Raw genomic sequence first — 14,428 nt, forward strand, 5'->3', positions numbered from 1 at the left:
CTTTGGCATCGCTCAGTTACAGGCTTTCCTTATGGAGAGGGTGCAGAATATGGGAATTATATGCTGTTTGTCAGATTTTAGCTTAGAGAAAACTAAAGGTATAATATTAATATGAATAATGGATAGTAAATGGATATTAAGACCTAAGAGCATCAGTCGCTTCTTACAAAAGAATCTGCATCCAACCAAACGAGGAACTGTTAGAGCCTGAAGTGAGGATGTCTGTTCGTTGCTGGCTATTGATAGAAGTTTTAGTTCCATGGGAGACACTTAGATTGATTCTAAGTGACAGGTCGTCTCTGGTAACTTGGGAAGTATGAGGACCCTTCGACAGAAAGGGATGTAAGATGCTCATTACCAGTTTTCTCATAAATCGTAACAGTAGCCTTATGTCCTCGGTCTCTCTTACTTGAAAATTTGGGTGGTTCATCTTTTCACAGGTTTGAGTTTGAACTCAATCCACAAATGGTATAAATATTTGTGTGTGTTTAATACACTTTACAGAGCCATAGCTGAATGTATCTTTGTTTCTTTTGTGGAGGCTGATTAGAAAGTGCCACCACCAACAGACAGTGAAAGGCAAAGAACCGGGACTTGACAGACTGTCTCTGCCTTTCGAAGGTGCACCGGTCACCTGCTGCTTGTTTCTAGAACCCCCTGCCCTTCCCTGCCCTGCCCTGTGTGGTATATCGAGCTGGTCATGGCCAGTGCCAGCTCCCAGATTCCCTTGCTTCAGGCTGGCTCTGCCCAGGAGAGGCCTGGAGGGAGCTGGGAGGTCAGAGAGAAGGCACAGGCCAGGATGTTCCTTGCTTTCTCTTCCAGAAGCATTTTTCTGATAGTGGCCGCCTCTCGTTCACCCTCCCAGCTCCCAGCAGACCTCCCAGCCAACTCTTCCCACTCCGGTGACTGGAGCCCAAAAGCTGCTGATCTCAGGGTGGCTTCCTGCCCTATGTGGCTTCCACCACCTTTGTGACTACACCTTAACATTAAATTCCCTCAGCTGAACTGCCTGGCGTGGGTCCTGTTTCCCTAACTTGACTCTGACCCATGCAGATGGCCAGTTACTTGTTCAGTACAAACCACGTACCACAACCTTCCAGTGAAAATCGTGTGTCCCTTTTATTTTATCAAGAGAAAGGTGTGGGGTGCCTGGGTGGCTCGGTGGGTTAAGCTCTTGACTTCGGCTCAGGTCATGATCTCACGATTTGTGAGTTCGAGCCCCGCATCGGGCTCTGTGCTGGTAGAGCAGAGCCCGCTTGGGCTCTCGCCTGCTTGCTCTCTATCTCTCTCTCAAAATAAATAAAAATAAACTTTAAAAACAGAGAGAAAGGTGTGCTTTCTTTGGAGCATATTAATTAAGAAAGATTTAGAGACTAACATCGAATTTAACTCTTTGTAAAATCAAGACAAATATTCTATCTGGAAAACATTATGGTTAAGCAGTATCTATAAAACTCATTAACTCTAGGAGGTTCAATAAAAGCCGTTAGAAGATTCATAAATGAAGAGGAAGATGTGGGTCTCATTGCTATTTTTTCAGGTTTGTGGAACTAGCTTGTGGTTGGGACATGCGAGGCTTTCCAGGTAGTTGTTTGTTAGCTCTTTTTATAGAAATTTGGAACACTTTAATTTATGTTTGGAGTTGACTAATTAGATTCTGATCCTGTAAGTTCTTACACAACTGGGTTCTTGGTAAAAATCTATTTTCAGATTTCACTGCCTTATTTGTTTCCATACTTCTTACCATGTCCCTCTTTGTGAGAGACACTGGTCAGGAGTCAGGAGTCAGGTGGCAGAGTGGAGTTGAGAGGAGGGTGGCTTTTGGGAATGCCACCAGCAGCTGAACTGCAATGTTTACAGGTCTTCCCTTGATGTACACTCTTGGTTTTTATGGGTCTGATTTGGTTAGAGGGTCAGGCCTCCATAGCCTGAAGTGAAAGATAGATGAGTTATGATAAAATACAAGAACTCAGTGAGAGCAGAAGGAAAGAATCATAGCCTTGTCCACAGAAATGGTAAAAATGCAAATACATTTCTGTGAACTTAAAGAATATAACTGTGCTGGAGTTTAGATTTTCTGTTTAGTACTAATAAGGTGGAAAATGCATAGCATTTAACATGGTTATAATATTATAACTAAGCTCATTTTCAAAGTCTTATTCTGGGTTCAGTTTTTTTTTTTTTTAATAGTTTACACTATCATTGAAAACAAACAAAGAAAAAAAACCTGGCCAATTACTGTCATACATTTTAGCTTCTTGCTAATTAATTGTGGCTTCCCAGAATTGAGTCTGTGGATCCAAATGAAATGAGCCATCCCATGGGAACTGTAGTTCCTGATTAGGTGGAAGAATTCATTTAATTTTTCAGGACTTGGTTGTTTTGTTTGTTTGTTTTGGTTTGGTTTGCTTTGTTTATTTTTGTAGCTGATTTATCTTGAGCTGGTATTTGTAAAATATGGGGTGGGCCCCTTAGGGAATCTTTCTTCACCCACACTTAAGGGAGCCATATTGCCTTCACTAGGATTGACGAATGTCCTCCCTCACGAAGGAGGATGTTTCCCTGCTGCACCCACAGGGGTCTGTTTCCCTAGTGACACAGAATTATTTTGCTGGTCAAACCCAGCACCTACGGAAACTAGAGTAAGGCCACGTCAGGCAGACGGCCCTGGAGCATAACTGCTGTCACTCACTCCAGCTTGCAGTGTTTCCTGGGCCCCATGTTGGGATGGAGATGGTGTCATCCCCCTGATGACTGCATCTCACCACAGTGGAGTCAGCTTTCTGAACATGCTATGTGGAGTCTAGCTAGATGACTTTTCTGGCTTTGGCTCCCATGATTTTTTTTAACCCTGAGCAATCGAGAGAAATAAAACACAGAAAGGCAAAATTCACAGCTACCCCAAAAGAATCATGCAGCTGTATTGAATTGACAACCCTCTATAAGCAAGCTGAGGTACCCAAGGTAGAAATTTTTGCAAGCTTCTTCTGTTTCTTTACTTTTTAGTAAAGCTTTGCTTTACTAGTTGTGTGTTTTGCATGCGGACTGAAACTATCAAAAGACTACCAACATCCTACCTAGCTCACTGATTACATAGGACAGGAAACCACCAGATCGTGCTAGTGATTAGTCTGCCAGAAGAGGTGTAACTAATATTGGGAGAGAGTTCTCTAGGATTCTCCTGCGTTTCTGCGTGTTATAAGGGAGGTGCCTACTCTACCCTTTTGTTCTGGATGATCGTTTTAAGGAGATCATAGAGCAGACCTGCTTATTATCCAGTATCGTAAAGACAGCATCCCCCTTGAGGACAAAAGGAAGGTTTGCCTACAGCTGCTTATTGAAGATCTGGGTTCCCAGGGTTCAGAGTCCTCAGCTGTGGTGCAGACCCATCACAGGTGTAGCATGTAGCTTAGTTCATCTACTTCATCCCATAGTTGTTGGGGAGCAGGGGGAATGGCATGGTCATGATGTCCATATTTCATTCTGCCTGGGCTCTGAGTTACACAGTCCTTTGTCTCTGACCCAGGAGTCTTGTGTCTTCTGCCAGCATCCATGAGACTGTAGCATATTAACCTGTTAACTTGCAAGCAGGGTGAAGTCTCAGACCCTCCACCATTCTTGCCAATTACTCTAGTACTACAGAAGAACCTCCTTTCATAAAAATTGGTGGAGAGAGTGCTGAAATTCACAAATGTGACATACATATTTAATACACAGAGTTGATAATTCGTATTTTTGTTTTATCACCCCATGTGAAACACTGGAATTTTCCAGATATCTATAACTTTTTATACTGTTATCTACAAACATCCGTTCCCCTCAATAAAAAGGATTTTGGCTTTTATCTGGCTGACTTCTATCTGGTATTAGAACAGTTTGTGATTTGTTAGCTGAACATCTACCAGTAGTTTTTTGCAAGCTAAGAAAAAAAATACAAATACTATCTATTTATCTGTATATGAAATACCTTCTCAATAGTCCAGCCAACTCAGCTGTTTTGGAGGAATTATTTTGTGTTATGAGCAGGATTTTTTTTTCATGTCCACAAAAAGTACTTGCAGCTAACTCAGTGTATTTCATAAGGGCCAGTCATGCCCTCCACACTTTTTGTTTAGGCCGTCAGGAATTGCTTTAAAGCTTTTTCTTAATATCCTTGAACTGACCTCTGAAGGATTTGTAAAATTTCAAAAGGTTGTGTGAAAAGGGTAGCATTCCATGTTAAAAAAAAAGGGGGGACCAATCAGTATGATGTCCGTGCTGCTCCAAGGAAAGACATGAGCTCATAGACATGATTCCAAGGACATATGTAAACAGGCGCTCATCAGAAGCACTGGACACGCCATCTATTATAGCAAGACTGTTGTCACACCATCATCTGTGGGCCTGAAGACTGCAGGGAGGAGGACTAATAGGCCACTCGCCCCAGATAGCATAGGTTCTGGTTAACTAGCAGTGACACCGTCTGGGGCTGGTAAGACCCTTGCAATTCAGAAGAGCCTGGGCTCCAGACAGCTGGCTTTGGGACACTTCTCTGTACAGTGGCACCCTTCAGATTTTTGGAGAGTAACACATATTACCAGAGACATGGCATCACTTCCAGATGTGGTAAGTGAGGTATGTTTCAGCTGTCGTCTTCTGAGAGAAGAAACAGAGTTTCCTCCCTTTGCCAGTGATGTCAGTATAACTCGGTGTCTCTCAAGTGTGCGGCTCCCAGGGCGACAGTCAAAGCATAACCTGCCAGCATGTGAGAAGTGCAAAGCATTGGCCCTGCCTCAGAACTCCCGAATTAGAGAAACCTGGTGTTGGGTCCAGCAATTTCTAGCCCAGCAGGTGTCTCTGGTGCACACCGGCGTTGGAAGCCACAGGTGTTGCTCCCTGTATCTCAGGTCAGAGGAGAAGGAGCCAGTTGGGTTACGAGTGGGGAAAGAATAAATTAAGGGTGGTGCTGCCAAATGTGTGAAGGGATGATGAGAGGATTTGGTTAATGAACCTGTCGATTTTTTTGTATTTAGGAAAATCTATCTGATGCCTGTTCTATACTGGACACTGTTAAGATGCAGATATGAGTAAGGTATTCCACAATACCTCAGGGGTGGACCATCAGCGGCCTGTGGACAAAATCCCATTTTCTAAATGTTTTTGTAAATAAAGTTGTATTGGAACACAGCCACATATATTCATCTGCGTGGTGTCCGTGGGTGCTCTTAGGCTACAATGCAGAGTGGGAAGTACAACAAACACCCCCAAAGTCCCACGAAGCCAAAAGCACTTAATATGTGGAGCTTTAACCAAAGGCAAAGTCTAGTGTTTAAAGGGAGATACTTCCCAGATTCCAAGTAGTTATCCTCAAATGGAGTTGGGGGAAGCGGGGAATATGAGGTGGACAAGTGTCCTTCTGTTGTCCAGAGATGCACCTGTATTGAATTTTGGCCGTAGCAGAAAACTGAACTTCATGGATGTGATTATCATGGGAGTGCAAAGACTGTTAGGCAAGAGGCAGAGTGGTTACTGTGCTCAACACCCCAGCGTATGAAGGGTAAAGGGGCGTGTGAACAAATAGAGACATAACAAGAGGAAGAAATGAAGAAAAAGAAAAAGAAGATTTGGGTTGAGAAGGGAGAATATAAGCAAACAAAAGAATGTGACCTATGTGAAAAGCTAACTTAAGGGAGTGTGTGCAAGACAAGGCTGGAGAAGCCAATTAAGAAGAGAAGTACAGGTGTGGAACATTCCCTCTGCTTAGTGTGGGGCATGGGGCTGGAGTCTCCCAGGGAATTCTGGGACCCTGTTCGTCGGCAGAGAAAGGTTCAGGGAGCGTCTGGGGAGGGTCACACTCCGCTAATCTGTAAGTCTGCGTGTATGCACAGTCTTATGTATAGTACTGTTCCCTAGATTCCTTACTCTGGACCACATCTTTGCTGCTGACTGACCAACTGCGTTGTGGTGCTGGAGAAAACTCACTGGGTTTCCCCTTAGGAAACGTGGTTACTTCCTGCCTTCACCTCTGATTGTTTGACTTTGGGCAAATCATTGCTTGGCTCGGCGTCTCCTTTTCTTGATTTGTGAGATACCATTTCAGGCTTCCTCCTGCATTCACACTGGGTTCTTCTATTAGACTCACTTATCATGGAAGGGCGTTGCTAAACCAGGGTCACCGAGCATTTCCCCAGCTCCATGGCTAACAGGGGAAAGGAAGTCAAACACAGACACTTCGACCCTCCTAAAAAGTGGATTGTTGAGTAGTGGCACAAGGGCATTTAGTTTCCTTCCAAAGATTCAATGTGGACTTATTTTTAACGCATACCTCATAATAGATTTCCTCTCTTGCCCGAAGAGTTTGTTTAATGTGAAAATGTTTCCAGAGAGGGGGAAACGGCCAGCTGAGTTCCATGTCTGTGATTTCTGACATACTTCTCATCCTTCCAGGAATTTTTCTTTAAATGTGGAGCACACCCAACCGCTGACAAGGAAACATCAGTGGCTTTGAACCTGATCACAACAAACAGTCGAGGCATCACCTGCATAACATGTACCGACATCAGGTAAGGATCGGAAGACGCTGTCACCCTCCACATGCTGCTTTCCCATGGTGGCTTCTCACATAAATCTCCTCAGTGGTTTCTCCTTCTTGAGGAGTGTCTGCTTTGCTTCGACGCCGTTTGCCCAACGTGGGTATATTTCACTCTCAGACTGTTCAAAGTGCCAAATCCTTCGTGTGGTCAGTGGTCGAATCGGATCCCAAGATAGAAAAGAGATGACTTATGTCTAAAAGTAGTGTAATCTTAAAAAATAAACACACGTGTTGATATCGGTGCGTTCTAAACGGAAGTAAAACATGAAGCTAGTGTTAGGAATGCCATGACAATTTATGAGCGCCATTTATTCCTGGAATACATGATCCATAACATTTTGTTTGAAGCCAGTGTGGGACTCGAGCTCACAACCCCGAGATCAGGAGTCGCGTGCTCTTCTGAGTGAGCCAGCCAGGCGCCCCAACATTTTATCTTAAAAAGGTCTCTTTTGTACACTTCAGTTCTTCCACGTAACTTGCCTGTATGTATGTCGGGGCTTCACATGTATCCATACGCCCCAAATAAAAGCATGTAGCTAGTTGGGGAAATCTCAGTGAATACAATGGAAGAAAGAACATGTGGAGATGCTTTGTTGGGAAAACAAAGATAATGACTAGATTTGAATTATAGCTTGGGAGGCAAGGACCGAGTGGAAAACCCTGCACCTATTTAATCTACAGAGTTGATGTCTGAGAGTAAAATCTCTTACTTTATGTTATTCAAATGAACAGAGTAAAAGAAATTAGCTTTAGTACATATTCTCTGCGGTCGGCTAGAAGCTCAAATTGCAAGAGCGAGGTCTTAGCCCTGATACCAAGAACTTTCTGGGAAATGCCAAAACGCATTAATGAATAAAGTCAAAGAATCCTGCTTATTGCAGACTTTTAAGCAAAGACAGATATGTGCCCTCGGCATTTCAGGGTTGCCTCTTTGGCTTTGGGGACTGTGTTAGGTGGCCTTTTAGAGTTACCTTAAACTCTGGGATTTCGTGATTAGTGGTTATTAATACTTCTAACATAATACTTCTGTCCTTTAATAAATGTAAACAAAACACGTTGACTAATAGAATCCTAAAATCCTTAGCAGCCTCAGTTGGACACACTTGTTTCCAGAAAAGGGAGAAAAATGAGACTTTTTTTTTTTGCTGCTGCATTTTTAGTTTCTGCTGTGAGAGAGAATTCCACAATATTGCCTAAAATGCAGCTTTTCAACATCCCTCGGTAAGGTGAATGATTGCACATGGCTAACGTTTTCAACATGCAAGAACAGCTGATTCTTCTGGTCTTTCAGGAAAGGGGCTGGGAGTCCTCAACTGCTCTGAAAGCACCAGGCAATTAATTAACATCACGTCTCCGTTTTTCAAAGGAGAAATGGTTTCTCTCTAAGTCAGAATGCGGCCACCAGCCAGTATTTAAAAACCTTCCATTAAAGCTGTTAAAGATGGCATTAGGCTGTGTGGTGTTGATCGTGTTCCCTTAACTGTGGGCATAGCTCTCTGTGCTTGCCTGCCGCTGAGCTGTCGGCTTTGTATTAGCAGCTCCCAACATCCATTCAGGGAAGCAAGCCACTTCCCAGATGCGCAGGGACAGAACTGCTGAAAAATAATACCGTCTGTGGCAATAAAATCTTTCCTAGTATTATTTTCGGGTGATCTTATAAATAGAAGCTACTGTTTTCAGTTAGACTGAAGTGTGTGTGTGTGTATAACCAACCACTTGACTAGGTGAGGTCCCTTCTTGTATAAGGCAGCAGGGGGATGCCCTGTATGTAAAATAAAGAAAGAGGCCGCCTCCTCTTATACTGAAAGCTCCATGCATAGGGATGTCATAAAAGCCTACATGGGGACACACAAGTACCTTATGTTGTATGTTGCTGATGGTTATGTTTTTTTTTCCTGCTGATGCTTTCGTTTTTAATTTAGAAGTGATTCACTCACAAAAACAAACAAACACAAAAAAAACTAAAAATGTTAGTTGTTTACCCTCATGGTTAGCAAGATTTGGGTTTAATTCTTTCCAGTATCTTAAATACTTGAGTCTAAATATTTGCATATATATATATATATATACACACATACATACAACGGTGTGTGTGTGTGCATACGTGCTATATGTAATCATTGTATATATAGTTTTGTATCTGGCTTTTTTCCATTTACATTGCATCATGATAAATTTTCCCTGCTATGAAATATCCCATGGAAACAAGTTTGGTTTCGTTGTTTTTTTTTTTTTTAATAGGTAGCTGATATTTCACCATTTCTCTATTGCTGGTGATCTGAATTATTTCTAATTAAAAATATGAGGTTAAGTGGTGCCTGGGTGGCTCAGTTGCTTAAGCATCTGACTTTAGCTCAGGTCATGATCTCACAGCTCATTAGTTCGAGCCCCTCACTGGGCTCTGCATTGACAGCTCAGAGCCTGGAGCCTGCTTCAGATTCTATGTGTGTCCTCTCTCCTTCCCCTCTCATGTTCTGTCCCTCTCTGTCTCTAAAAAAAAATTTTCAAAATATATATTAGACTAACATTTAAATTTATATCCTTTTCCAGAAATCATTGACTGCATGTTTTGAATCTAAAAATAGTATCGTAGAAGTGGTAACAAAAGGTCAATGTTCATGGACATGTTTAAGGTGCCTGATGCATATTGCCAAGTTTATTTCCCTTGTAGACTATGGTTGCCTGTCTTTGAGACAGCTTCCTGCTGCATCTTCAACACTTTTAAATGTTCATACTTTTAGTTTTTGCCCATTTGCTAAAGGACATTAATTTTGTCATTAACATCTTTTTTAATTTAAAAATTTTTTAAGTAAAAAAAATTTTTTTGAGAAAGTGCACACACACATGTGAGTGGGGGAGGGGCAGAGGGCGAGAGAGGGTGCACGTGTGCGCGCACGCACCCATGGGCACGGAGCCTGGTGTGGGGCTGGATCCCATAACCCTGGGCCATAGTCAAGAGTCAGATGCTCAACTGATTGATTCACCCAGAAGCCCCAATATTTTTTAAAAATTGTTATTAGCAAGTTTGAATATTTCTCCCTTGCTTGTTTGCATTTTTTTTTGCATTTTCTATTGTGAGACAAAAGTGCAAAACTTTCTCAATATGAAATTTTTTGAAAAAAAAATCTAAAAAAAAAAAAGAACTGGCCTCTGCAATTACTTTCTCACTCAATACATAATATCAGTGTGTCCTTTATTAATATGATATTTCCTGACCTGTGAATTTACATTTAAATATATTTCCTTGGTTTGGGTTTTGAAATACCACATCTTCCTGGAAATAAGTTATTTAATTACAGAATTGAAAATAAAAATTTAGGGTATCTATTTATATTTTACGTTTCTTTTATTTTTGTGTGTGCCTTAATCATACATCATTAGTCAAATTAGGCATAATTAACTACATAATAGATTAAAACCAGAGGGTTAATTTCAAATTCCACTTATTCGTTGCTGGTATATGGGAAAGTGATTGACTTTTGCATATCAAGCTGGTATCCTGCAACCTTGCTATAACTGCTTATTATTTCAGGAATTATTTTGTGGGTTCTTTCAGGTTTTCTACATAGATTATTATGTCATCTGTGAACACACACGGTTTCATGTCTTCCTTCCCTATCCATTTACCTTCACAAGGTAGTTACCTTCCATTCCTAGTTTTCAGACAGTATTTATCATGAATGGGAGTTGGACTTTGTCAAATACTTTTTCTGTATCTACCAATATTATGGTTTATCTCTTTTAGTCTGTTGTTTAACCTGTTTTAGTTTGTGTTGGATTACATGAATTTATTTTTGAATGTTGAATCAGTTTGCATACCTGAGTTCAGTCCCACTTGACTATGGCATATATTTTTTATGCTTTTTTGTATTTGATTCACGAATATTTTGCTGGGGATATTTGCATCTTTGCTCAGGAGAGAGATGGTCTATAGTTTTCTTATATTGTCTTTGTCTGGTTGTAGCTTTAAAGTAATTCTGGCTCATGGCATGTGTTAGGAAGTATTCATTCTGTTTCTGTCCTTTGAAAGAGTTTGTAGAGAATTAGTAGCAAGGTAAAAATTTTATTTATTGTTGTGCTGTACAAACATGTACTTTTGTGTAAAAAGAGATTGACATCACTTTCGTCTACCTTCTTAACAATACTTCTCAACAGGTGTATAATAACTTATATTCAAGGGTCTCCAGTGCCACTAAGCTAACTTTTTGACCTTAGAAAAATAACATAATCTCTTGGGCCTTCAGGTTGCTTACAAAATCCAAGAATTGGAATAGGTAATCTATAGGGCTCTGACTGGTTTTAAAAGCTTGCAAAAGGTAGGAGCAGTGCTTTTTCACAGCTTATAAATCGATTGTACCATTTGAGAAAACACTCATTTGTGGTCCTGCCTGCTGACAGATGCAGAAATAAAAGATGAGGTTTTCAGTGACACTCCCTTCCAGAGCCCACATATGTGGTTATAATATGTACAAAATATATATAAGATAGCGGTGTTCTTCCTTTCCAGATGTTAGGCTGAAAATTTCATTCAGGTACACAGTTTGTGTCCTTTTGATAAGGGAGTGGGGGGCAAGCTGAGGGCAGAGGACAGGCTAACAGCACCTCTCTGCCACCAGGTGGGATCTGTGTGATATTCCTCGGACACTCCTGGCTACCCGAGAGCAAAGGAAAGAGGTTTAACTGCTTGCCATGGTGATGTGGGAAGCTAAGGCAAATGAAACGTTAAATTTCCTTTACTGCCTACAGCCTGTAGACAAGTCCTTGAAACAGGCAGAGTGACCTCCCTCTAGGAGCTCAGCTGCCTTGAAGAGGACACTTGGCTGGGGCAAAAGGGAATCTTAGCTTAACATTATCCTGACTCCCAAGATCCTGTAAGTCTACTTTAACATATAAAAATTCCTTTGGAAATTTCCTTTATGTCAACTCCTCCAAGGCATATGCTAGCAATCATACTCCAAACTTATGGCCCCCCAGTATACATCTGAAGGGTCTCATGACTGAGGTTTTACTAAACAGTGATAAATAATGTTTTCCTAACAGCAGCTAGCCCCTCAAGGTCCTGGAAACTTTGCTTCCAAAATACCTTAGAGACTTACTCGATCCCTGACTCCCTCCCAACATGAGGGTATGTAATGAGTTACCCGTCAGGACCCTAGTGCAGCTCTTCCTGCTCACGGGCCCTGTCCCTGTGCTTTAATAAAATCACCTTTTTGCACCAAAGACATCTTCAAGAATTCTTTCTTGACCATCAGCTGCAAACCCCCCGACAATCACCCGCAAACCCCATCACTTTGAGTTTACATTGCATGTAAAATATTTTCCTGTCCCTTAAAGAAAAGAAAGTGGACTGTTTGAGAGCCACAACACCCTGAGATTTTACGTGCACCAGCAGGTTCCCATCTGCCATCCGGCCTTGTGGTCCTCTCTACGTCCTTACGGTAGTGGGGTTGATCAGTATCCACTCAAGGTTATCAGTTGATAGTCTTACATGTGAACAGAAAGTAGTGGACTGAATAAAAAGCAAAAACTTGAGCTGAGAACAGAAAGTACAGCACTTGAAGGTAGAGTGACTATATTATCTCTTTCCAATAGAAATGACATCAGAGAGGTTCAGAACGTTCCTGGACACCTCAGTTCAGCTCGGGAATAATGATACTCTGTCATATGAAGATGACAGGGCAGAACCAGAGTGAGACTTGTAGTATATTTCTGACCACGATGTGGTTCTTGGAACTCACCCTGACGTTGGGTGCCCACCCTGGGGAAAAGAGTATTTCTGCTTGCTGAATTTTACTTTGCAGTAGTGTTATTCTTAAAATTCAAAATGTAAAGTTTGAAACTTACAAAATAGAAAACTTATTAGCATGGTGTGATTGAGCAAAAAGAGAGAAATCATCCCCACTTTTCTGCTTCTAAGGTTGCCTAGTGAACTCCTGCACTTTTTTCCTCTTTCTGCCGTTCTGAAGTTTACAAAGCTCAATACAAACTAAAAAATAACCAGGTTTTACACAGCCAAGATTTAACTCTCCAGAAACATGTTTTAAAATTCAGCTCCTAGTAGGACATTAAATCTAAAAACTGGTCCTACCCTGTAATTATCCTTAACTCTTCCAGCAAAGACTTATGTTTCTGATGTCATTGTTGTTTGATATAAATTTTTTTTTATAATTTTCTTGCTTTCAGATTTGTCTTAAAATTCGTTCAGCCTGTCGAAATAGTGCTGCCCTGGGATTGCAGACTTAAAAAATTTACTTGCTTTTGGAGATTGGTAGAGATTTATCTCAAAGTCCATTTATACTTGCTCTTGGTATCCAGGGAGATAGTGATTTAACTATCATTTGTCAGTATTTTGGTATGCATTCGTTCATTCATTTAACAGAAAGATTTAAAAAAAATAGGATCTTAGTTTAACTTTCCCTTTGAATACATTTGTTATATCTTAGGCTTCTCCTCTTGATTCACATTTTAATCTTAGTTATATTTGGCATTTATTTTGTGATTTAGAATTAATATACAAGTCATTTTTCTGTCTAGACTTGAGATAGTGCTCAATGGTCATATTTTATCAACCTAACCCTTTCTAGTCATTTTTGGCATTAGACGGGAGCTGATGGTTTTATACAGTCATCGGCTCCAAAGAGCATCTTCAGAGACTCCAGATACAGTGACACATAATTTAACTGAAATCTTTAACATGGCCTTTTTCAGTACATGGCTTTAGTTCTAACAATGGAAAAATGATGGGTGTGTGTGTGTGTGTGTGTGTGTGTCTGTGTGAGAGTGATAGCACTAGAGACCTTCTTTGTGCATACAAATCTATATATTTCTTTTATTAGAGAAACAGTTTGTATACTCCTAGGTAATGTAACAAGCCAGGAACAAAAGATAGTTTTCGTATAAGTAGGGACATATCTCGGAGTATCTGTTTTACACAACATTACAGAGAAAGGTAAATCAGAATACCACGCTTGTATCTTAATAAACAGGAATATGTAATAGAGTAGAATGGAATATCTTACACCTTTTTAAGATGAAACAGGGAACTTCAAAGATACGTCTTCTAGCTGGAAGCAGTCTACTTCACACTGTGCCCCAGACCCCATGGGAGTTAGTTCACTCTGCTTATACTGTGAGTGATTCTTTCCTGAAAGAGTGTGGCACATGTCAGTCAGATCCAATCTTGAGAGAGAGCTGTTACAGATCCTCCCAGAAAGGAGAATTCATCCTGTGGGTGAAGTCTCCCATATAGGACATTGCATTGCCTCTTTGAAATTCATAGGTAGTGCTTAATTTCCTATAATTCTTTCCCTACATTAATTTCAAATTATTTGACTGTCTTATATTTGAAGAAATTGAGGCTAGGACATTTTAATGATTTTTTTAGTGTTTACTTATTTTTTGAGAGAGAGAGAGAGAACAAGAGAGAGAGCACACGTGGGAGAGGGGCAGAGAGAGAGGGAGACACAGAATCCGAAGCAGGCTCCGGGCTCTGAGCTGTCCACACAGAGCCTAACGTGGGGCTTGAACTTGGGAACCGTGAGATCATGACTTGAGCCGAAGTCGGATGCTTAACCGACTGAGCCACCCAGGCATCCCGAGACTAGGACATTTTAAACATTACATCTGGTCCTACCTCAAGGAACTGGTTGCATCAGCCTACACCCAAGGTCCATGTGGTTGGTACTGTCTCTCCAGTCACACCTTAGCCCAGCAGATCTCAGTTTTCTCTGTAGAGCAAAAGGAAAGGCTATCCACTGAGGGTGGAAGGTGGCTTTGCATATGAAAAGGAGATGAGCAGTAAAGTGAGATACAAAGACGGCTGACAGACAGACAGGAGTTGAAACACTGAACACTGTA

At 41.1% G+C, this 14,428-nt stretch overlaps 1 protein-coding gene across 2 annotated transcripts in view; it reads left to right on the forward strand.

The window, feature by feature from the left end:
* The window catches only part of PRKN (parkin RBR E3 ubiquitin protein ligase), a 1,337,794-nt gene that overhangs the window by 733,716 nt on the left and 589,650 nt on the right, over positions 1-14,428 (forward strand). For both annotated transcript variants that reach the window (XM_019412860.2, XM_019412859.2), the window contains exon 6: positions 6,427-6,542. In XM_019412860.2, the coding sequence (XP_019268405.2) occupies positions 6,427-6,542 (116 nt within the window). The remainder of the gene's footprint in view (positions 1-6,426; positions 6,543-14,428) is intronic.

The sequence above is a fragment of the Panthera pardus genome, unplaced genomic scaffold, assembly GCF_024362965.1.
Source record: "Panthera pardus isolate Hobbes unplaced genomic scaffold, ASM2436296v1 HiC_scaffold_17, whole genome shotgun sequence".
Taxonomy (NCBI): Eukaryota; Metazoa; Chordata; class Mammalia; order Carnivora; family Felidae; genus Panthera; species Panthera pardus.